The sequence below is a fragment of the Abramis brama genome, assembly GCF_963993115.1.
Source record: "Abramis brama genome assembly, chromosome: 18".
Taxonomy (NCBI): domain Eukaryota; kingdom Metazoa; phylum Chordata; class Actinopteri; order Cypriniformes; family Leuciscidae; genus Abramis; species Abramis brama.
The window spans coordinates 10,316,856-10,343,523 of NC_139980.1; the positions used below are offsets into that span (position 1 = coordinate 10,316,856).

Sequence of the window (26,668 nt, forward strand, 5' to 3'; positions counted from 1 at the left end):
TAGCTCACCAAAACAAACACACACACATCCACTTTCACGTATGAGGCCACACACAGATTTAGAAAAACACACAGGGCATCCACAGACAAACACAGGCAGGTACTCAGAGGAAGACACCCCCATATCTCCAGAGAGACCTCCCAGCATGCTTCTCTGCTTCCTATGACTCTCACACAGATGGATGAAAGTTATAGAAAAAAATAAAAAAATAAATCTCAACAAATATTTATTTTTCTATCATGTACTATGTGAATGTGTTGATGAAGATGCAATTGTACTAGCGTGTGTATTTGGTTTTAACGTGTGTATTTGTGGATGATGAAATGCCCTTGGCCAAGAGGATGAAGTGGGATTTGATTTTTTTTTTTTTTTTTTGCTGTATATATGTGCAGTTAAATCACTGTGTTTTGGCAGTAAACATGATGGCGGAAAAGGCGGGAAAGAGAGATTTTGTGCATGTGTTTATGTGCTGGGACACATCCAGGCCAATGTACGACACTTCTACATGTACATGCGGGCAATATGGTTACATACATATGTGTTTACTCCTGCAGACTTTGACTACTTTAAAATGTGTCTGTGTGTAATTATGAATTATGCATGTGTGTTTTTATAAGTGTTTTAATAATTCTGCTGACAGATACAGTACTTTGTTTAGAAATATCAGCATCAATGATATTCCTTGAAATGCCCACTGTAACACAAGCGCAAAACTTGATATCATAGAAACTGAGATAGAAATTCAGCGATATCAATATTATGTCCAAAACAATAAGGTAATAAATATTTTAACAGATAAAATGGCTGATATTAAAATTCTGTATTATTTTCTCTAAATAAATAAAACAAATAAAAATAAAAAGTGTTTTCCCCCAAAGATTTACCCCCTGTAAGAGACCCCTTTAATAATCCAAATAATTCTCAATGGACAAATACACTGATGTTAAATAAAATATCCTGTATCACTTGAAAATAACTACATGGGTTATAAATGCCTCTTTATGCCGACTTTAAACCTTGACGTGGCCAGCAGAAATTAATAACATTCAATATCATAAATAAAAATCCCTAAAAAAGAACAGATGGCTTTTCTATTTCTATTACTCTTCACCGTTCAAAGCCCCGAGCCATTTAAATATCAGGTCTGTGATTCATGTGCTATCCATCAGCTCCTAATTCAGACAATACCGCTCTATAAACAGTCTTCAAAGCTTTATTTATTGATGGGGCTCGTCCAATTCTATAAACAGACACAGTAGCACACCATCACACAGTTTTCAGAACGTCAACACCTCTGCCAATAACATTCTCTGTTTCACACAAAGCCCTTTGAGGTCATCCAATTACATTTGCTGATTCAGTCCAGCAGGAAGCCTTTTTATCCAATAATATGTCTTGTTCCACAGTGATAGCTCAGGTACCACATGTAGAGTTGGCTGTGGATGACTAAAGAACTCATTTCCTATGATGTAAGACTGAAAAGGAAACATTTCCCTAGATAGACTAAAACTAAAACCAGAGACAAACACAGGTTACTAACAAAAATTAAAGCCAGATTTAGTGTCAGACACATTCTCATTCAGATTCTACAGAAGTGAGGATACTCCTCTGTCTCGTTTTCTATCCATCCTCTAGTGAATTCGTTCCTCCCTCAGTTCTTGATCTGTCTGTTTGGATAAATTTTACTGCCTCACCTCTGACTCTCTACCCGCTGCTCTGTAAAGCCACAAGCCTTCAGTGATGACAGCGCTGAACTCCAATAACATCATAATAACACGCTGCAGCAAACACCGCCCTCTTGCCCCCAGCACTGATGTAGATCAAACTCACAGGACAAAGTAGAGACCACCATCTCAACAAGTATATGTTATTATACAGATGGAGAGGTAGACAATCATTTGAGTGAATCAGGCTCTTTGGTTCTAAAAAATGATTAAACGAGTCCCTGTACAGACACTGTTTAGTAGCAATAATAAATACATTAAAATATTAGCAAACATAATACATTTTCAAGATAAAACAATGTTAATATAATAATAGGTATATTAAATTATTAAATTGTATATTAATATTAGTATAATATTTAATATTTTTTTGTTAGGTTGCAGTTTTCCCACATCGATAGAAAGAATGATAGATAGAATGATAGATAAAAAGAACAACAGATAGAATGATAAAAAGAAAGAACAAAAGATAGAACGATAGAAACAGCACTGATTGATAAAACATAGAAAGAATGAACAATAGATAGATAGACAGAACGATAGAAATAGCGAATGGTAAAGAATGATAGAAAGAAAGAACAATAGATAGGATAGAATCAAAGAATGATAGATAGAAGAACTGAATAATAAGATAGAAAGAACAACAGACAGACAGAATAATAGAAAGAATGAACAATAGATAGAATGATAGACAGAACGAATGAAATAGCGAACGATAAAGAATGATAGATAGAAAGAACAACAGATAGAACAATAGAAAGAAAGAGCAACAGAAGGAAATGATAGATAGAAAGAACGATTCGATAGAAAGAACGATTCGATAGAAGGAACGATTCGATAGAAGGAACAATAGATAGATAGAATGATAGACAGAACGATAGAAATAGCTAATGATACGGAATGATCGATAGAAAGAACAGTGGATAGAAGGATAGAATGAAAGAACGACAGATAGAATGATATAAAGAGCGATAGATAACAATAGATAGAAAGAACAATAGATAGATAGATAGATAGATAGATAGATAGATAGATAGATAGATAGATAGATAGATAGATAGACAAAAATAACAATAGATAGAGAGGGATGGACGGATAGACAGACAGTCAAACCCACTATCTGATGTTGGTAAACAGGACGACACACATAATGAAAGACAGCATTCAGAGTTACAGCAGCACTTCCCTCTGTAATTCTGTAGAGTCCGGTGATGCTCTGTAATTCACCTCCCATGAGTGTGTTTTTAACTTCTCTCGCCCTCTGCATGTGTGTGTTTTCTCTGACAGGCTTTTCTGCTGTGTATTTGTCTTGGGGTGGACGTCCTGTTATTGAAGCTCTCTATGCAATCTCTGTGAGCTTGAGAGCAAGTGGGTGAGTTTCATTATGACAGTGTTTCTCTTTCTCGGCTGATTTTCGGCTGATTTAAAATGATTATTCAGGCAGAGCGGTTCCCATGCTGACCAGAGGCTGAGTACATGTTAGTGTGTGCGTAAGCGGCTGGTTCCCATGGCGACCATGTTTCAAGTCGAGCCTGATTTCCATTCAGACCAATTTAATTGAGGCGAATGTCACAATCAATATATATTTCACTGGTACAAGAACACCAGCTGCAGCCGCACGTTCTTTCATTGTTAAATAAGTTGATTGTTACACTGATGACGAAAACATATGGCAAAAGTTTCATTACACGTGCGTCCAAACACACGTAAACGTTCATACGCTCAGAAACTCCTTTAAAACCTACAAATAGCTGTCAATGAGCAGTCATACATTTTCCTGGACGCACCTGGTGTGCATTGGCACTATAATTGGCAGGACAGTGTTTATATGAAAGAGTCGTACGCTTTAAAAGACAGAGAGGGAGAAAGAGGCCCCTCAGTCGAGCAGAGCAGGAAGTTAGCAAGAGCCAAAGCATTCTTCATCAATGCAAGAGAGAGAAAAAAAAGACAAGAACGAAAGAAGGACGGGAAAAAAGTAAATATTCAATTTTAACTGTACTTAACATTCATTTTAATGCATAATATAAAATACTATATTATTAAAATGATAGAACAATGAAAACGATAGAAGGATAGAAAGAACGAGGGATAGAATGATAGAAAGAACAATAGAAAGAATGTTAGAAGGAACGATAGACAGAATGGATAAAAAGAACGATAGAAAGAACAAAAGACAGAACAATAAAAAGAACGATTAATAGAGAATGATAGACAGAGCAATAGAATGTTAAAAGAACGATAGAGCATGATAGAAAGAACGAATGATAGAAAGAACTTTAGATAGAACGATAGAAATAAAAAACGATAGATATAATGATAGAAAGAACAAACGATAGATATAATGATAGAAATAACGATTAATAGAAAGAATGACAGATAGAACGATTGATAGAAAGAACTTTAGAAAGAATGATAGAAAGAACAAACGATAGATATAATGATATAAAGAACGATTGATAAAAAAGAGCAATAGATAGAACGATAGATAGAACGATAGGAAAAAAGATTTATAGCAAGAGAATTAGACAATGATCGAAAGAACAAACGATAGATAGAATGATAGAAAGAACGATTGATAGAAAGAACTTTAGATAGAACGATAGAAAGAAAAAACGATAGATATAATGATAGAAAGAACAACGATAGACATGATAGAAATAACGATTGATAGAAAGAATGACAGATAGAACGATAAATAGAATGATAGAAAGAACAATTGGCTGAAAGAACTTTAGAAAGAACGATAGAAAGAACAAACGATAGATATAATGATATAAAGAACGATTGATAAAAAAGAGCAATAGATAGAACGATAGGAAAAAAGATTGATAGCAAGAGAATTAGACAATGATCGAAAGAACAAACGATAGATTTAATGATATAAAGAACGATTGATAGAAAGAACGATAGATAGAATGATAGAAATAACAATTGATAGAAATAAGGATAAATAGAACGATAGAAAGAATGTTAGAAAGAACGAACGATTTTTATAGAGCGATAGAACAATTTTATTATTAAAATCACAAATTGTCTAAATGAATAAAACACTACTAATTATAAATGCTATGAATTTAGGCATCAACTTTTATATTATATTCATAATGCAATTGATATTTGGAGATTTGCTAAAGATTACACACATACATGTATTTACATATATAAACGCAATGTAATGGATTGTTGTCTATAATGGACAGCAACTTTCAGCTCAAAAACTGTGCTCACGTTCACTCAAGTTACAGCATATTTTCCAACAATCGCAATGCTGCAACATGCCAGCGTGTTCCTTTCAGAACCCCGCAGGTACGGAAACATTCGTGAAACTTCAAAACCACACCGACACACACACACACGGTAAAGATGGAGGACCACAAGCCAGTCTGACCGCTGTGGCAAAAGCATCTATTACATGCGCTGATGGCGACTCTCTCAGGGTGTGTCCACCAGCCTAATAGGCACTTTGAATTTCACTTTAGAACATCAAATCATTGCAGAAGTAAAACAAGCTTATACACACACACACCAAAACAGAGCTCTCAAGGTTGGAAAAGTTGAACTTGTAGTCATGTTTCAAAAGAAGCATGGCATGCAGTCTTTTTAAGAAACCTCCATGTAACCTTGAATACACAATATTATGTAGGCGGCAAGCGAAAATGACTAAGAAACTAAAGCCTGGAGACTGAATTGGTTTGAAGTGCGGGCCGGCGAGTGTACAGAGTTCATTCCTGCAGTCACAAATCAGGCTGAATCAGGTTTACAGGCTCTCTTATGGGCCACAGATTCAGATGGCTTCCATCAGCTGTCACCAAACCGAGAGAGAGAGAGCGAGCATGAAAAAGGGAGAACGTCTGAGGAAAAAGTAAATCAAAGATTCGAATCTTTTCCTTTCAAAGTGGATTCCGCCATAAAAAAAAAGAGCAGTGTGTTAGCATGTGTGTGTGTGACTGATGGAATGTGAGGGTTGTGAGTGAGTATTCCTGGGGACAAAAGACAGAAAACAGAGGTGTTTCTCTCCATTCATCTTAACTTGCTCACTTTTACCATCTCCATCCATTTTGTATCATCTTGACTCCTCTGTGACCCGGCTCTTTCTTGATCCTTTACTTTAAGTAATACATCTTGTAACATACAGTACAGTAATTGAGGGACAATCCTGTTGGAGCAACCTGAGATACTGTGTTTCATAACCTAGTAAGGGAGCAAGAAGAATGCTGAAGAAAAGAAAAATACAAACTCTGTTCTTTCTATGATAAGGATGGCTTAGAAGTCATGCCTATGTAGACAGTTAAGGCCCTTGTATACTTTGTTCAGTTTAGGCAGCTTACTAGGTTTTGGGCCAGATTTACTAAACAGGGCAAATGAGTATGAGAACACAATCCCATAAAAGCGCTGATGGGAGTAGAAAGTTCTGCAGTCGATTTAATGACAACGCACACATTAAAGAACACAGACATAGCTGGATCATTTACATAATTACCATTTCTCTCGCTCTTTGGTGTGATAGTAAAATGATTAAGTTTTTTTTCAAAAAAAATTAAGATTAAGCTTGTTTTAAGTTTCTTATGTTCACCAAGACTGCATTTATTTGATCGCAAAAAAAAGTAAAAACAGCACTATTGTGAATTATTTTTTACAATTTCAGATAACATTTCTATTTGAATATATTTTAAAAATGTAATTTATTCGTGTGATGGTAAAGCTTTATTTTCAGCATCATTACTCTAGTCTTCAGTGTCACATGATCCTTCAGAAATCATTCCAATATGCTGATTTGGTAGTCAATAAATGTTTCTTATTATCAACATTAACATTTAAACAGCTTTCGAAAGAAAGTTCAAAAGAACAGCATTTATTTCAAAAAATAATAATCTTAATAATCTGATCAATTTAATGCATCCTTGATGAACACAAGTATTAATTTCTTTCTAAAAAGAAATAATAATAATAATAATAATAATAAAAACACAGTAGTGTATATGGGTAGTTGACAAAATGTTCTGGACTAAAAAAAATTAACCATTCCAACAATAAACATATTTTTAAAATTAATTTTTAATGGTCTTGAGGTGTGGCAATTTTATTTTTTTTCTAAAACAAATATTTAGGGATGCACTGATATTAAAATGTAGGTTGAAACTGATAAGTTATGGCTGGTATTAAAATGTTACACTATTTTGTCTAAATAAATAAATAAATAAAATTGCATTAACAGTTATTAGTGTTTTTAAAAATGAACAAGTGAGCATTAGATGATGGCAAATGTAAACTAAAAATATGAGCTTATAGAAGCTACATGCATAAAAGAGCATACATGCATAAGCAGCATTGTTGTTTAAATGTTCGCGCAGTAGGAACACAGAGATTAAGGCATGACAGCTTCATGAAGTCACTCGATGTGGAAACTAAGTGACAATAATGTGACACTATATCATTACTAACTAACTGACTTCTAGTTGTCTCTGCACATTATTGCTTTAGTATAATGGTACTGGGATCATGCTGAACTAGTATTCCACCACTGACCTGTGATGTCCTGCAGCAGAGGGCTTAACGTGGTCTCCCGGGTGAGTCGGAGTGTCAATGCACCAATCAATTCCTTCTCCACCTTCTCCACATGCTTTCCCTCCTCAGCACCAGCCGGACATGCTTCCTGGGCCATAGAGTACACATAAACAAGCAGCACCAGAAGATCATCCATGCTCAGCTCGCCAGAGTCAGAACCTGTTCCAGACTCACTGGACTTTATGAGGGGAAGAAGTTGTTTCAGAACCTCTGCCAGGTTAGAGTCCCCCAAGGCCTGAAGAACAGAGACAAGACATTCATCAGCAATATTAAGACTATTAAAAATGTAGCATCGCATCTTTCAAACTACAGCGGTGACATTTATCCAGCAGGAATTACAAAGTTCTGCTTTAGTTATTTCCATGACACGATCAATCATTATGTCAGAGATCTCCACCGCACTCTTTTCCAGTTTTATGTATGCTAAATTCTTTAGCAAATCAGTACTGAAGGGAGCAATTATTTGTTGTGACCCTGAACTAATATCTAATTCTGTTACAGAGCACATTTATGGATGAGATCTGCTAAAATATCTTTTAAAGGTGAAGTGGGGTTAAAATATTTTCTTGTATCCCATATTATGTTTTTGAAAAAAGTATCTTATGCTTACAAAGGCTGCATTTATTTGATCTAAAATACAGTAAAAAATAATGTGAAATATTACAATTTAATACCTGTTAGAATTGCTGCTAAAAAAACATTTAATATTATCAATGTTGAAAACAGATGCTTAATATTTTTTGTAAAAATGACATTTTATCAGCATTCTTTGATGACTAAAGTTAAAAATATTTTTTTTTGTAACAAACTACAAATCTTTACTGTTACTTTTGATCCATTTAATGCATATTTGTATTAAGTGTAGTATTCTTTTGAAAGGTGGTGTGTGTATGTATGTATGTATGCATGCATGTATATGTATATGTATATGTATACAGTTGCTTCAATGCATTTAGGGGTGTGGTCCTGGTCAAGACAATCTCCTGAACTCCAAACTGAATGTCAGAATGGGAAAGAAAGATGATTTAAGCAATTTTGAGCGTGGCATGGTTGTTGGTGCCAGACGGGCCGGTCTGAGTATTTCACAATCTGCTCAGTTACTGGGATTTTCACGCACAACCATTTCTAGGGTTTACAAAGAATGGTGTGAAAAGGGAAAAACATCCAGTATGCGGCAGTCCTGTGGGCGAAAATGCCTTGTTGATGCTAGAGGTCAGAGGAGAATGGGCCGACTGATTCAAGCTGACAGAAGAGCAACTTTGACTGAAATAACCACTCGTTACAACCGAGGTATGCAGCAAAGCATTTGTGAAGCCACAACACGCACAACCTTGAGGCGGATGGGCTACAACAGCAGATACAACAGCAGAAGACCCCACCGGGTACCACTCATCTTCACTACAAATAGGAAAAAGAGGCTACAATTTGCACGAGCTCACCAAAATTGGACAGTTGAAGACTGGAAAAATGTTGCCTGGTCTGATGAGTCTCGATTTCTGTTGAGACATTCAGACGGTAGAGTCAGAATTTGGCGTAAACAGAATGAGAACATGGATCCATCATGCCTTGTTACCACTGTGCAGGCTGGTGGTGGTGGTGTAATGGTGTGGGGGATGTTTTCTTGGCACACTTTAGGCCCCTTAGTGCCAATTGGGCATCGTTTAAATGCTACGGCCTACCTGAGCATTGTTTCTGACCATGTCCATCCCTTTATGACCACCATGTACCCATCCTCTGATGGCTACTTCCAGCAGGATAATGCACCATGTCACAAAGCTCGAATCATTTCAAATTGGTTTCTTGAACATGACAATGAGTTCACTGTACTAAAATGGCCCCCACAGTCACCAGATCTCAACCCAATAGAGCATCTTTGGGATGTGGTGGAACGGGAGCTTCGTGCCCTGGATGTGCATCCCACAAATCTCCATCAACTGCAAGATGCTATCCTATCAATATGGGCCAACATTTCTAAAGAATGCTTTCAGCACCTTGTTGAATCAATGCCACGTAGAATTAAGGCAGTTCTGAAGGCGAAAGGGGGTCAAACACAGTATTAGTATGGCGTTCCTAATAATCCTTTAGGTGAGTGTGTATATATATATATATATATATATATATATATATATATATATATATATATATATATATACACATATATATATATATACATACACACACACAAATATATAACAAATATTTTATATATTATTAAAATGAATATAAAATGTCATTACACTGACAATAACACAAAGTATATTATATTTATATTTATTTTAAGTATATTAACTATATGATGTCTTTAACTCATAATCTGGATAGTTGCTGTCCATTTAAAAAAAAAAAACTAAATTTGTCAAGAAGCTGCCCAAAAGTTCAAGATTTATTCAAAAGTCCAACCAACGGAAGTGCAGATGACCCTGAAAAGTTTCAGAGCAAATTTAACTCAGCTGACAGGAAAAACTGCTCAGTATACACAAGGCTGTTGAGATACAAATCAACATGTTTGTGTGTGTTCGTGTGAGTCTGAGAATGATTGCGTGCTTGTGTTAGAGCGTGTGAGTATTTGAAACCTACAAAATCTAATAACCTTGAGGATGGATTTCATATGCAATGAAAAACGTCCCTATTGAGCTCAGCAGAGCTGTTCTGCCCAACACAAACACGTTTTCTCTCTCTAGAGAGAGCTAAACTGGCCTTGCTTCAGAATCTCATATCTGAAAACTACAAAATCCTCCCTCTGAGCCTGGGAGTACAATGACAACCAAACAATACATTCCAAAGCACTGAAACATGGAGTCTCAGCCCACTAGGCCCCCGCGTGTCATCCTTCCTTCCGAACATGAGCGGCCCACCTGAATCATCTTATGAGGTAACCATTATCAGTCAGAAGAGAAATAAAAGAGTGTGTTGTAGGTTATTCTTTCAGACAAAATGAAATTCCACACCGTTAAGTCGGGCGCACACGCCATTTTTTTCACTCGGAAGAAATCATGTGGAAATTGTTGATGCTCATATGGTCGTGGCTCACATTGTGTGAGATGAATTACGAGATGAGCCGAATACATTACGAGCATGTTTAAAAAATTCGGGGAGTCGGCCTGATTTTGACCAGCATGGCTGTCCCATATTGCCAAATCATACACAAACACGTCACACAGGCTAGATCTATGAATGCTATTAAGCCATAGCTCAGAGGCTGTAACCATACAGCGTGCGCATACACTGACAAACACAAACACACACTATACAATACACTCTTTAGTTGTTTCTGTTGAAAGGAATGGCTGTGCTGCTCTCTGCTCTTCAACAAATCATTCTTTCACTCTTCTTTCTATCCAAACCTATAGCAGCAAAATTGAAAGCTACAGTCTCCGTGTTTAGCGCAAAAGCTCGTGCAATTGCCACCTGCTCACTGTGCAGTACAGTCGTGCCGTGTGCAATATCTCACGACCTCCCGAGTGTCCGAACTCGTACAGTGTACGCCCACCTTTACCCTGCTTTAGTGGATGAGATTCCCCATTAGACTTCTAAGATCTCACCCATGGTGTACAGAATCGGAATAGAATTTAGATGTTTCTGATTTGTAGAATGTTCTTTCTTGGAGTGTGCTCTGGGGGAACTCAAATAGTTAGAGGAAGTCGAACCCCAGCGGGCTAATTCAGATCGTTGTGCCATATAACCTCCCCGCCAGAACGCCTGGATATGAGGGACTCACTCTTTCTCCATTGGATGGAATCATTCTAAATGCAGGCCTGGATATGTAAGAAGGACTAGAGGTCGACCGATAGTGGATTTTACTGATACCGATATTTAGGTTTGACCGTACGTGCCGATAACTGATTAATCAACCGATATTTTTAAAATGGATACTGGATTAAAAAAAACATAACACTCCAAGCAAAACAGTGCTGAACTGAAATGTGCTAAATTAAATAAATATATAAATATGAATATAATAATAATAATAATAAAATGAGAAGTTCAACAGAATGAATTCTACAGAAAATAATTTAAACATTAAAATATTACAGGTTTCTTTAGGTATAACCTAGAAACATAGGTAAATTTCATAGGTAACACTTTGCAAGTCCTAGGCCTATTTGTTAACAAGAATGTATTAGCTAGCTTTCATGAACTATATGCATTATGCAATATACATTTGTAATTGGACAATTGTACCTTGATCATTCATGTTAGTTCATAGTATATTAACTAAGGTTAACAGATAAAATACAATTTGAAACTCAATTTAAAATGTATTAGTAAATGTTGACATTAACAAACTAATAATGGACAAAACATTCCTTAGATAATGCTAAAAATGTAATCTTATTGTAAAGTGTTACCATTTCATATTAATCCAAAGAGTCTGCTATGCTTAAAGATGGCCATCTTTAAATATCTGCAAAGGCAGGAGCATTAAAATTGCATAAATGCATAGTATCTCACTTTATTTGATTCTATAGCCCTATTAGAACACTTGGTGATTATCTAATCAAAATAACAAAATGTATTGCAGTGATAAAAAAAAAAAAAATTGAATCAAATTGCGTTTCTGAATTGTTTGTGTATCTGTCGGCTGCCTGAACATATCAATGTTGAGAAAGCAATCACGTCTCACACTATAGCTTTAAATATGCAACTTCGCTGGCTAATGAAAGCATACAAGTGACCAGCTGGATATAAGATAATGCAAATAGATGGTAAAAATTGCGACACTAAACATTTGGGTCAGGTTTGCATGTGTTTTTGTCACATTGTTTTAACCACTTGAGGTAACTTAGGCTACTAATGTTAGTCCTCTCAGCCTCGACGGCAGACATACTTCTGTTCTTTCTCTGCTAATGCAGCATCTAGTCAACAAATTAATTACTTTATAATAAAATGGCAACATGGACTGTAGTGTTCTGTATTCATACCGTTTCGCCGTCAGTGTTTTAATTAAATGCACATCTGAAGTGTCTCTGTGCTGCGCGCAGCCTCACGTGTTACAATAAACAACATGTGGTGCCAGTGATAGTTTTTATTCCGCCTCTAGAGGCCACTCTAGCTCTGTATAATGCCAGCAGTCTCTTCTCAGTGCCTAATGACAGTGCACTCTTCTCAGCTGCTCCAGCAACCCGGAAAAAACTATCGGTATGTAGTTTTGCCAATAAGGATAGTTCCACCAATCAACTATCGGTACCGATATATCGGCAAAACCGATGAATCGGTCGACCTCTAAGAGGGACATTGACTTGGCGTATGACTGGGTGTGATGGATCACATGTTCACAACACCATGAAGGAAAGGATATACATTTAAAAAGAAACAGCTAATTGAGAGGAACCACAGTGAATCTTGATCAATAATTTTCCTTTAACAAAATGGTTATCAATAACAAACAACTCAATTCTAACAGAAATGAATGCGGTTCTGGTAAGCCAACTGTCAAACTCTTCAGACGATGGTGTGTCTGCCACTTTTTATTGTGCAAGGTAAAAGATTTGCTCAAGATTGCTTTTGGAGACCTGTGCAAAGTAGATGGTAAAGGAGGATCAGAAAAACCTTGAGACATAAACATCAACAAGATGAGCATATAAGGCAACATTAAGCATATAAGGTGTCATATGACTGAATGAATTTCCGAGTAAATTAATGATTATATATATATATATTCAAAAAATGTATTCCCTTAACTACCATTAACTATGGCATCAGGTTTGCTGCATTAGTTTGAGCCCTTGTCCAATAATGACAGTCAAAAAGAACAAGCTGATCGACCCAAACAACTTTCGCAAGCACAACATATGCGGGACACTGCACAGTGGCAATTCTTTATTTTATACCTCTGTTTCGGATATGATGTTATCTAAACTTAACACACATCCACGTGAGCGCCACATTCAATCTTGTTCTGCGAAATTCTGAATCAAAGCCCAGACCCGTGTTTTACAATGAATACAATTCGAGGGAAATAAGAACAAACTCCCTCAAAAGGCACGTGACTCACATTAGCCTCTACCACAAAACACATTTTTATCCTTTGACATTGTGAAATAGAAGCCTTGCAGAACCCTTAGCCCAAATATTTGTGAAAAAGAGCAGGCGTTTTCTTTTCTACTTCATTTACAGGCCAAAGAAAGATTCTTTTATGATGCTGTCACTACATCATGATGGTAAGAGATACTGTATTCTGCAACATCTTTGACTGCAAATGTACCATAGCAACATCTGACCTACAAACTACATCAAATTCCACAAATGCATTCGCCCCACTATGATTCTTTGCTAGAAAAGGATAAACAGTGTCAGGGCTGTCATGCACCAATTTTTAAGGCAGTACTGCCTCACTTAGAAGCCAAGGCAAGATAAGACACGATCAGAGGAAAAAACATATTTTTTTTTTTTTTAGCTTCAGAAGTTCAGAATTCTACTTGCCCTGCCAACAGTTTCACTGGCCCCAACACACACTACAAATGACAAATTCAAAATATAAATTAAAATGATTCAGAATTGTCAGTTTTAAACGTATAATTTATACATGTAGGCTATTATTTAAAATTATAAAATTATTTGAAACATTTTACTTATTATACATTTAACATTTTATCAAAAGAAAATATGTAATAATATCTGGAAATTATATGGTTACTATAATTATACATTATTATGAAATTTACAAGCAAAAGTCACAGAAAACCAAGGGCCCTATTTTAATGATCTAAGCGCATGGTCTAAAGCGCAGGGCGCAAGTGCACTTAGGGCGTGTCCGAATCCACTTTTGCTAGTTTAACGACGGAAAAAATGGTCGGCACGCCCAGCGCATGTTCTAAAAGGGTTGTCCCTATTCTCTTAATTAGTAATGGGTGTGTTTTGGGCTTTACATGCAAGAAACCAATCAGAGTCTCATCTCCCATTCCCTTTAAATGCCAGTTGTGCTCGTACCAGGGCGGATTCGCTATTTACATGACGGAATTTGATAGTGGAAAGACCGAACGCGTCTCCAGAGCGCAAACGGATCTGCTCGTGTGGGAGGTTAAAGCGCGTGAGCAGGCCATCTACGGGACAAGCCGGGTTCCACCATATCTTTATGTACACAATAATAATCTTTTGCATTGTAATTGGCAAAATCCTTATATTTTTATTAATATTTGGCATGTTTGTGTGCTGCTGTGCGTCCCTGTGTGTTTAATAAGCAGTGTACGCGCGTCATGGACCCGCCAATAGGCGCACATTACTACAGCGCTATTTAAATAACAAAAAAAAATATTGCGCCATTGACTTTAGACCAGGTTTCAGTTGGTCGCAGTCTATTTCATTTACCTCAAAATAGCAATGTGCCAACAATGTGCCTGAACACACCTCGGTTTCAGACCAGCACGCCCATGGGCGCACAAAAGGGTGCAAATGCATTTGCTATTTGAACAACGTGGCGCAGGACGTGAAAATGATAACTGCGTCGGACTGAAACTAGCAAAAAACACTTGGCGCTGCTTTACGCCGGGTGTATGATAGGGCCCCAAATGTTTAAAGCCTAAATAGGCAAGCGAGTGGGGAATGAACAAACAAAAATAAATAGAATTTAAATTAATGCTGCCCAAACTCTCTCACACTGAACTCGGGCCAACAGTATCCTTATTGCTGAGCCCTGAACTGCAAAGTAATTTTCCCACAGGTATTAGATGGGATAGTACAGAATACAGTTTTTGTTTACTGTGTTTAAAAGATGATTAGGAGATCAGCAGACTATATTTATGTGAAAACTTGCCAATATATTTGTCTGAGTGAAAGTGTGTGTGTGTTTTTAAAAGCTCTTCCTTTGTATCCAGGGCCCTAATGGTCTGTGTTTGTGTTCTTTATAGCACCTGACATCTGTGTGAGGGTCATGTTCACCTAATTGGGCTGTTCAGTAAAGTGACCTGCTGAGACGCACACAAGCACTCACACACACACACACACACACACACACACACACACACACACACACACACACACACACACACACACACACACACACACACACACACACACACACACACACACACACACACACACACACACACACACACACACACACACACAGGAGAAAAATGCACAGATTTCAAATTTACAGCTGTTGACGTAGTGATCCGAGCCATTATTTCCCCCAATAGCATCGAGGGGCTTTCCTTCACAAAGTAAAATAAGGAATGGAGGAAAGTTGAAATACTAAACTCTCAGTCCTCAGAGAGTCATTTTCTCTCTCCACCCATTCCTAACATTAGAAGTCTTCAGATTAATCAATTCATGAAGTATGCAGAAATATCTGAAAACCAAATGAGATCATGGATGAAAAAAGCACTTGGCCAAAAAAAAAAAAAAAAACAAACGAAAAAAACAAAACAATGTTTTACAAGTTACACATGTTACCATGTGGCTTACAAAAAAACTGGATACTCCTACTGCATTGCAGTTATGCATTAAAATCAAGATGCCAAGAACTGTCAACAGTGTGGCTGGATAGGGCTGGTGAAAACGTACATGAACAAAGTAACAGATTTGAATCAGATTAGCATGCACATGAGTTTGAAATCTAAGAAAGACACACAATTTCAAGCAAAAAGCTTATTTTATTTTAATATTACTGAAGTACCACTACTTTTGACATCCCTAGTAGGACAGAATCTGACACATTACGTAGACAAAGTCTACTTTCTGGTAAAGACAGCATGCCGAATGCTAAGCATATTGGCTAACCTTTGAAGCATTAAAATGTCATTAGCCTCAAAACAACATGTATAAAAATACACATTCACTCCTTAACCCACTTTTCCTTTCTTAATAAACCCAAAACCAAAACAAGACGTTTAAGCAATAAAATGTGGTGTGGTATTTCTCTAAAACAGCAGCTAGCTTTGCTATAGTTTAGTAGGTAAAAACTGTCAGTGGCTTGTTTTCTAGAAAAGGCCTGTGTGGTTGATAACTAAAGTCATAGGAAACAATTAAGAGAGCAGACGCCGCCACTACATGTTACTGCTGCTATTAACTACAATTAGCTAACTGAGCCCTATTGTCGCTACATGCTACAACAACCATTAGCTGCAATTACTGATAAACAGGGTTACAGTTAAGCTTATATGGAAACTGTATCACCACACTGTTACCATTAAGCATAATTCTGTTTCACTGAACTGTTAATGTCTTGGTAAATAATGTAATCAAGACTAAATGTACAATATAAGTGATATCATTGGTCTGAGATGTAATAGTTTAGCCCAAGAGATTCACGTATTTCTGAAGGCAAATTGACCATTTTAGAATAGAGTGCAACAGTGCCCGTCCACTTTTTCAGCGGCCTTGGTTCCGCAAGTACTTTTCCAATTCATTTTCCCCATAGGGATTTTAAAAAGTCTTCGTTTAAAAGTTATAAGCCATGAACCAAACCAACCAGCTACAAGGTCAATCACAACATTGCAAACTTTGATTTGAAGCAACACAGTATTTGAAAATCAGACAAAGGCACAGGACTGTTTACTTAACGGCTTTAATAAGGGAAAGAACCAATGAATCTTTGCCACACACACACACACACACACGCACTTTATTAGGACTGTCAAGCACTAATTAAAAAATATATATATCACATTAATTACATGATTAATTAATTAATCATGCAGATTAATTAATCTAATTTTTCGCAAATTAATCACACGTCAAATTTGTCTGAGAAATGATCCCCAAAAGATCATTTAAAGTCATCATTGTGTTAAATGAGAAAATCATTAAACACACATTACAAAAAGCAGCTTTAGAAAGAAATATTTTAATTCAACAGAATTTATTTCAAATAAACTTTTGGGCCACAGCTGCCATGATTTATTTTTTTCAGAAGCTACATCTGAATTGGTATTTAGATATATACAGAGCAAAACAATTTGGTTATGGAGAACATTTTTCAAAAGATCTTCTTTTATGTTCCACAAAAGAAATAAAGTCATACAGGTTTGAAACGACATGAGGGTGAGTAAATGTAAATAAACTTAATTTTTTTCATTTTTGGGCGAACTATCCCCAGAATAAGAAACTAAAACTGCCAGTAGGTGGCGGTATCTCGGAAATGTGGGCATTCTCTGGGACCTTTCCATGCCCGGAATCTCAAGCCTTAACTCAGCTTGGCTCCCGAATTATGCCCGGTTATACATTAAGGACTTTAGGACAAAACGGGCTCCATCTCATTCGAATGAATGTGTGTATTTTGTAGGCCTATCTAAATATAGTTGTAAATTAAGGTAGTAAGTTAGGTAAGGGTAAAAGGTTAGTGAGGTAAAAGCACACAAATGTTCTCATTAAACACTTTCAGAAAATTGATCAAAGTTTGCAATTAGAGGGATTCTTTATTGAAACACATAAGGTGGGCTTATACATGGTTCCACAGTGAGTAATGGTGAAAAAAGACAATGTTTTCCTTTAAAAATGTAAGATATGTTTACAAATACATGCATGGAGCTTAAATATATTGTGGACTAAGCATCATTTTAATTTTCATTGTGCCCACACTGAGAAATGTTTTTTTCATTCAAGGTTAGCTTGTGTTGGCTATAGTTTGCATGCGTTTTGTGGCACTGTACCATTTAAGCCCATCTTAAAAAAAAGTTAATTTATGAAAATAATCTTCTCTACAAAACAATTTATGATGTATTTATTTGTATATTATTGTAAAATGAATCACAAAACATTTATTGTTTGCAGTTCACATACTTAATTCTTTGGCAGTCTAGCCTTTCTGTAAGGCTAATGGTTTGACCTAGAGATTAGCTTTGAACACAAGCTAATACAACTCATCTTTCCATTTAAAGGAAAATGATATAAAATGATAAAGTACTATTTGTTCATACACAAATACAATACATTTATCTCTTATTTGATATAATATCAATGTAGTTACCAAAGAAATGGCTGAAAATTGCAGAAATGTGTTGATTTCTGAAGGGTCCCGAAACACCAAAGTTTTGGGGTAAGGTCCCCTGAGACAGCATGCACATGGGTGGGGCTAACTCAACATTGGCATATGTGATTGGTATGCAATAAAAAATGCCAGGGATGTAACAAATCACTGGATAGGTTAAAATAATGAGCAGCATAAAATATTATTTCTCATTTAATATGACTTCAGAGTTGAAAGTGGGCTTAAACTGGGTACATGGGCTTAATGGGTACACTTATCTTGCATATTATGCGTACAGAGAGCGTAGGGAAACTAACTCTACATCATTAATAGTGCTGCATGGGAGTGGAGATTGGTGGAGATTTCTCTGCAGAATCATGGGTAATGTAGTTCTTCCAAAAGGAATTCAACTGTTGCTATGATTATTTGAAAAATAAGTTGAAATAATGCAGACTGATGATTTCAACAAAAGCACATATCATAAATGAACAACCTATATTGCTCACAGTAGGTCTGTCTTTATAAGTTATCGTTCAAAATCAATTCCTTTATGGAGAAAATGAATGGGAGTTTTACTTCCAGAAACGAACTGTTGCACTCTGTACAAATTATAAAATATGTGCAATGTAAACAAAAAAATTGAAATTGCACAAAATTCCTAAAATGAAAGAAAAAAGGTCTTGTAAGCCAATAATTGAAATAACCGTGCAGTTTCGTTCCACCCTTTGTCCCTCATCCAATCACGAGGGTCTGCCAGACCACGCCTGTAATGGCTTGCTGTCTCCGACAGGAAATTAACTCCAGATGGGCCTCTAGAGGGAGCTGACCCTGCTGTGTGTTTTAGTATGACTGTGTGAGAGAGTGTGTATCCAGTTTGGCACTAACCAAAACCAGGTGCCTTTCTCCACACAATGGAGCCCTTCTACGGCCCTCGGGGCAGCAGGGACTCTAGGGTAAGATAGTGGGAGACGGGGCCTTTTATGGGGAGGGGGTACTGTTGTTGTGGGCACACCGCTGGAGGAATGTTGTTGATGTGTGTATGTTTGATGCCTGAAGCCTTTTATAAGAAGGGCTGTAAAAACAGAGCACCCTAAGAATACTCGTTGCTGTCAAGAGGTTACAACCGGCCAAAAATAAGCTCTGCGTATGAAAGCATGATGTCAGAAAGTGAGGCAAGACTGGACACTACTAAAAGAGGCTGGGGGCTAAGCTCATTCAAACTATTCATTAAATCATAATACAATTTGAGTAATAAAAGTTATAACTTCATTAGTCATTGGATTCTCACCCCCTTCTTAGAGGGACAGTTCACCCAAAAGAATTCAAGTTCTGTCATTATTTAGGTCGTTTCTAACCTGCACGACTTTCTTTCTTCAACTAAAGACAAATGGAGAAATTTGAAGAATGTTCTGGTCTTTTCCATGCAATTAATGAATGGATGAGGGATGGAAAAGCACCATAAAAACATCACCGAAGTTGTCCATATGACTATAGTCCAAGTCTTCCAAAGTCACAACATAGCTCTGTGTAAAGAAGAGAATTACATTTAAGCCATCATTCACTGATCATAAGCTATGAACTCAGGAACCACTATGACCAGATGATTGAGTCATTGAGTGAGTTTTCAAACTTGAAATCCAAACCAATCTGATTCGTAAATGACTCATTCATACCAGTTTAGGAAACTACATCTATTAATCATTGAAAATATATGACTCAAAACAATGATTATTCATGAAACACTTAATCATGAAATATCAAGAAGATCTGGCAATTTAAAGATTTTTAGTGACCAACACACACACACACACACACACACACACACACACACACACACACACACACACACACACACACACACACACACACACACACACACACACACACACACACACACACACACACACACACACACACACACACCATCAGGATTCAGGACAAAAATACACTAAGTGAGAATGTCACAGGCCACTGCTTTCCACCATAGCAATTCATTAGCATTAAAGTACAACACTCAGAATAACAAACCACAACATAAAAAAAAATAATTAAAAAAAACCCTGAAAACAATTGTGTGCAAGAGAGACAAAACAAAGATGGTGTGCTGTCAAGAATGACTACCCAGCCTAAACATTACAGATGCTTGATGGTATGTGGACCATTGTCGCAACACCATTCAGGTCTTCAATGTTGATGTAGGGGCTCTTGGACTCTCTTTGAACAATGCAGTCATTGAACCACTTACAAAATGGATCGTTCCAGCCTAACTGTCCAGTTTCTCAGAGTAAGGGCTTCCCTATCTAAATGAACAGGATTATAGAAAGCTGGGGGCAGATCCCTGATCTGATGTGGTTTATGACCACAGGATCTGGTCTTACTCTGTAAAGGCAGAGATGTGGTGAATATACAGAGGAGCTGAATGAAATGCATGATCAGTGCAGTGGCTATAGTGAGACACAGACAGTTTGGGGCACAGTCCAGCACTCATTTCATCAATCAGGCTGTAAACGGCCTCCTTATACCTGATCAAAGCCATTTCATCATTTCATTCAGCTCATTGAGTCCAGCTCTCTGGAGTTTATGGAGATGAAACCCAGTCCGCACGTGCCAGACCAGCAGCACATCAGTGTGTATGAGTGTATGTGTGTGCAAAAATGACCCCTGCTTTATAATGCTTTCAATGCTGTATATCATTTATTTTGTTCTGCTTTTAATAAAAGCAAAGCAGAAAAAAAGAAAGAAAAAAAAAAACAATAAAAAATATGAAATGCAGCTTAATTAATAAAATCAATTAAAAAGGTGAATACAAATATTCATATATCAGTATTTGCTGAGAAAATCCCCCCAAGATGATGATTCGCTTTAGAAAAAGCAAAATGACAAATTAATTAGTTAACATAATATAGCAATACACTACTGTTTAAACCCAAGAATTGCAAATAATACAATTAATACTTTTTTTTTTAGCAAAGACACAGTCAATTGTTCAAAACTGACAGTAAAGACTTTTACAATGTTATTATATGTAAATAAATGCTGTATTTTTTCCCAAAAAAACTTTGTTCATCAAAGAATCCTGTAAAAAAATGTGTCATGGTTTCCATAAAAAAATTAAGCAGCACAACTGTTTTCAAAATTGATAATAATGAGAAATGTTTCTTGAGCAGCGAATCATCATAGAATGATTTGTGAATGATCATGTGACACTAAAGACTGGAGTAATGATGCTGAAAATTCAGCTTTGCCATCACAGGAATGAATTACATTTTAAAATATATTAAATATAGAAAACAGTTATTTTACATTGTAATAATGTTTCACAATATTACTGGTTTACTGTATTTTAGATCAAATAAATGCAGACTTGGTTCAAAAACGTTTTTAAAAAAACTTTTTTTACAGACCCAAAACTTTTAAACGGTAGTGTACAATGCATAAATATTGGAAACTTGTATGTTGTCCTGCTTTTGCATTCATCCCATATGCTGTATTCTGTCTGTACACACTGAGCAAACTTTACACATTTGATGGATGAATGTATTAAAAAAAATCTATTATAGGATGCTGTTTGCATCAGTTGTGTTGTGTTTGGTTGTCATGGATGACACTAGGACACAATTCAATCTGTCCACAGAAAAAGACTAAAACAGATGGATGAGTAGATGGGATGAATATGAGATGAAGAGGAGAGGAAGAGGAAGGGTTTTTTAATGCAAGAAGAGAAAGATATTGAAATGTATGCAGAAGATATCTAAAGAAATGTAGGGAGATGAATGGAGTGAGGCGTAGGCGGTTTACACAGAAAGAGAGATAACTGCACAGATAATGAGATGCTCTTAAAGGTAATGCTAGATAGAGCTGATGGATGTTCTCTTAAAGGTAAAGGCAGATGGTCTGGCCTGTATCAGGGAAGTTTATGTAAGAACATCCTCATGAATCTTGTCTTTTAAACATGAGCCACCCTCTGCTCTCTCAAGTGCGTGCGTGTGCGTGCGTGCGCGCGCGTTTGTGTGTGTGTGTGTGGCATAGACCAGGTCACCTTGATATACTAAAACTCTTATATATAGCAATGACAAATAAAGGTACAAATATAGTTTGTGTTTCAAAGCCTATAGTGAGCCATTAAATCATGCTGATGATGCCTAAAAATGCTGTTAATAAGGCAAATAGCTAGCTGTTTTTCGGTTTCACTCTTGCCATTCCTAACAGTCAGCAACATTATGCTGTCTTGTAAGATTTTGACCACAATCTACACAAACATCACATATTGTAAGACACTCCTAGAATGATGACAGTCAATTCCTTTAAGTCTGATACAGTGCTATTTTAGTAATATATATATATATATATATATATATATATATATATTTGCCAGAAAGAGTTTTTAACAGTTTTAGCTAATCATCTGATATTAATTTTGCTATGCTAATGATTAAAAAAAAAGTTGAATCCAAGGTTGTATTCTGGGAAATGTTTATATAATTTAATGATTATAAAACTATTAATAAAATGTATTTATTTAGTAAAACATTTCTTTTTATGAATAATAGTTTTGTTCCTGTATGAAGTTTTGATAATATATGAAGTTACCTTTTACTTAGCATCCTGATCCTGCCTCAAATGATATCTACCTATACAGACAGCAGACAATGTGGCAGCTTGCTAGGGTTTGGATCAGAGCCATTGTCCTTTACCTCAAAAACAAACAATGTGCCAAGTCTTGTCTGTTTGACAGGTCCAGCGGTTTCGAACAAGGCCAGACCATCTGATAACCAGAGCAGCTGTGGTTTCGATGTGATTTGTGCCGTTGGATGAGAACAATGCAGTATGTAAAATAATCAACACAGCGTAATGTTGTTTTTGCTGCAGTATGCAAACACACTTGTGCTTTCCATCTCTGTCTTACACAGCGAACAAATAAATAGAGTAAGAACATCCCAGTAAATTCCCCCATTCTCTTCTCTGTAATTGTATGGTTATGCTAACGGTATCATTTAGTTTAGACAGTGTTTACAGACATGCACACAATCGAGTAGAGTTGACAGGCCACACTCCCCGCAGTGTCACCGCTGACCATAAGATGGCCACTGTGACATGACTCTGGAACCACATCCAAACACACATGCGAAAACACGTACACGTCTGTTATGTGAGGGGTTAAACTTCACCATCTACAAGCTGGTGAATACAGCTAAATATTCTGTTAATGCAGCCAATAAAATGCTAAAATATAAAAAAATATTTCTGTAATCCATTCTTCTTGGCATAAAACACAAATTATGGAAATATTGTTTCCCATTGCCAGTGTAAAAATAAAATGTGACTTATTTAACTAACTTTCTTGTAATTGCAACTTTATTTCTCACAATTGCAAGTTTATTCCCTGTAACTGCAACATTGTGTCAAAATTGCATACTAATATTTACAAATGCAAGTTTATTTTTATTTTTGTGACTATCTCACAATGAGTTTATTAACTGTAGAGGTGGAATCAGTCTTGTATAACAAATTTCAAAACATTTATCATTTTTAACACATCTTTAAAACAAAGACAATATTTGTGCTCCGAATGTTTTTCACTTAAAGTTTTGCATATATAAAATGTCATTAGAGTGTGTCGCATTTGCATGAACGTATTTTGTGATTCATTTTGGCTTTATTTGCTATACAAGAATGTAAGAAAAATGCAGATTCGAGATGCAAGTTCTCTTTCACTCCCAGTTACAAACACACACACACACACACAGGAACAATGATAGACTTTGACCTAATAATTAATGACAGACTAAAACACACCTAACAAAACATTACCCTTGAAAACACACACGCACACACACAAAGTCTGCAATGTGAGGGGTTAAACTTCACCATCTGATTCCAGTTTGTGTGTCTAACACACAATCAGAGGTTTGAGTTCAGAGAGAGAGAGAGAGAGAGAGAGAGAGAGAGAGAGAGAGAGAGAGAGAGAGAGAGAGAGAGAGAGAGAGAGAGAGAGAGAGAGAGAGAGAGAGAGAGAGAGAGAGAGAGAGAGAGAGAACGCACATAATGAGAGGAAACCAGGTTTCAAAATAAGAGTTTTGTACTATTGAGTTTGCCAACACACAAATCTCCTCCAGCCATATAGATGTATATATATGCAAAATTGTGCAAAACGGTCTTCAACATGTTATATTAAAAAGATTAAAATAACACGTTAAAGACATTTTTGCACAAGTACATGAACTGAATGAACTAGCTTTGGAAGTGTAAATACTTGCAATCTGTAGGTGGCAGCAACAGACCATGTAGATTTCATTCAGAGGTGTGTGTGTTTATAAGCATGTACTCTATGTTTTGCATATTTTGGTGGTTAATAAAACATTCATTGCAGGGGATTAAACTTTAAACATAATTTATAAATATGTGTCTGTTTTTCAGCATCTGTTTACTGCGTCCTGGCACACCTAAACGGTCTAAACATTTACAATCCTTCGATTCAGGTATAAACAGGAAATTACTCCGTAAACTCACACACACTCACATCAGTGTACTTTTACAGAGGGGATCGCTTATAGAACTGAGTCAAACACAGTTTATGTTTTAAAACATAATTCGGACTTTCAGCTAATTTGTCTTCAGGGCAAGAATGCAAACAAGCACCTTTATGATTAAGACGTTACTCAGAGGAGCACACGGCGATCAGAGAGATGTCTTGGGGGGGTTACTGTACATCCTGCTGGGTTGTAGGGAAATTTGGTCATTTGTTCCCGGCAACCACAGCTGGATGATGAGTCAATGCAGAATTGGGCTTTTTTTTACGATCACTTCATATTTAACGCTGTTATCATGACACTGTAGAGTTTTAGGGAGGAACACAAGTCTAAAAGGAGGACAAACTGAGGAATGCACACTCTCTCTGTCACAAGCAATCATAAACAAAACAACAAACTGCTGAAATGCTGTATATCATATGGCTCAGTTAGCTAAACAAGTGCAGGCAACTTCTGCTATCATTTAGAAAGAGAGAAAGAGAGAACAGCTGAAAACAGAAGCCAAAATCAGCATGTAGTGGTTAATCAGTCTGTCTGTTTTCATTCTCTCTGCTTTCTCTTCATCTCCCACACATTCACAGAAAGAGATTCGGCATCTGAACAATCTGAACTCTCACAACGACAGGACGAGACCAAATTTGGCTAGAGAGGAGATCAATACACTATATGCAACTGTATGCAGTTGCCTTTTATATTTTTACTTGATAAGACATGAAGAATGACAAGGGGGGATTGGGATCAGGATTATTATAGTTTATTGTATTTATTTATTTATTTGTTTATTTATTTAAAAGGGACAATGCACATCAATTGATATTTTTTGTTTACACTCAAAATGTAAATGCACCAGAGTTAGCAGAAAAACTAATTTTCATCTGTAGTCCCTTGGCAGGTCAACACATCATATTACATGAATAAAAAAATAATACATGAAAGATAGAAAACAAATTAAGAAAGAAAAAAGAAGATAAAGGAGAATTGAACAAATAATAAAATTAGCACAATAAGGAACTATTGATGATTGTTTTGATTGTTTTTAATCCATCTCTTCAGTGTGAGTTTAAATGATAGATAGCTGGTGCTTTCTCTGAGTTCAGTAGGGAGGCAGTCCCTATAATTTGAGGCCTGTACTGAGAAGACTGTTTGGCCAAACTTACTACGTCTATACTGTACAACACAGTCTCCCCTAGTGGCTGCCCTAGTTGCCCTGCCACTGCTGTTCTTCTGTTGTATAAAGTCACCCAGTGGGTTTAGTTGGATATCACCAGCTAGCAGGAGGATTGCCATCAGGTAGATGATCCTTCTGTGCGGTTGTTTCAAGTTCTCAGCTCCTCCGGTATTTGTCCAGGTTGGCGGTTGGGTAGCACGGCCATTGTTTAGAATTTTGGCATAGGCTACATATTGGCTCCATGGGTTGAGATTGAAGCCGCGACGAACGTCGGGTTCACAGCCAGGTTGTTGTTGTTGGCATGAATGGCAACTTCGCATAGATAGTAGCAGTAGTGCAAACACAGTTTAAAACAAATAGTGTTTGAACTATGTCGGCTAGTCTATGGTTTTTGTGTGTATATTTAGAACACAATCCGGTTTTTTTTGGAAGGCAAATTTGGCAATGTTGTTTGCGTGCGCTCCAGCATGACCTGCCAGACTGCCGTTGCTCACCGCCATGACCGCCATTCTGAACTTAATTGAAGTTATGTTTCAGTTAACTTCAGTTAAGGTTAAGGTTGTTACATGAAATAAAAGTTATCTAAAATAAAATCAATAAAAACTATATAGGCATATAGTTGAGACTAACATGTTTCCTGTACACTAATCCAGTCTTCCATTGTTCAGACAAACAGATAGTCACAGCCAATGTTGTGTCGGCCTACCAGAGTCATCCTACAAGCGTACTAGCTGCTTACTAGTTGTGTTTGCATATTAAACTGGAAAATGAT

At 36.6% G+C, this 26,668-nt stretch overlaps 1 protein-coding gene across 1 annotated transcript in view; it reads right to left on the bottom strand.

Annotated features, from left to right (window-relative positions):
* scfd2 (sec1 family domain containing 2) overlaps nt 1-26,668 on the bottom strand; it is a 133,204-nt gene that overhangs the window by 59,960 nt on the left and 46,576 nt on the right. The window contains exon 5 of the mRNA XM_084091061.1: nt 7,251-7,524. Within this exon, the coding sequence (XP_083947187.1) occupies nt 7,251-7,524 (274 nt within the window). The remainder of the gene's footprint in view (nt 1-7,250; nt 7,525-26,668) is intronic.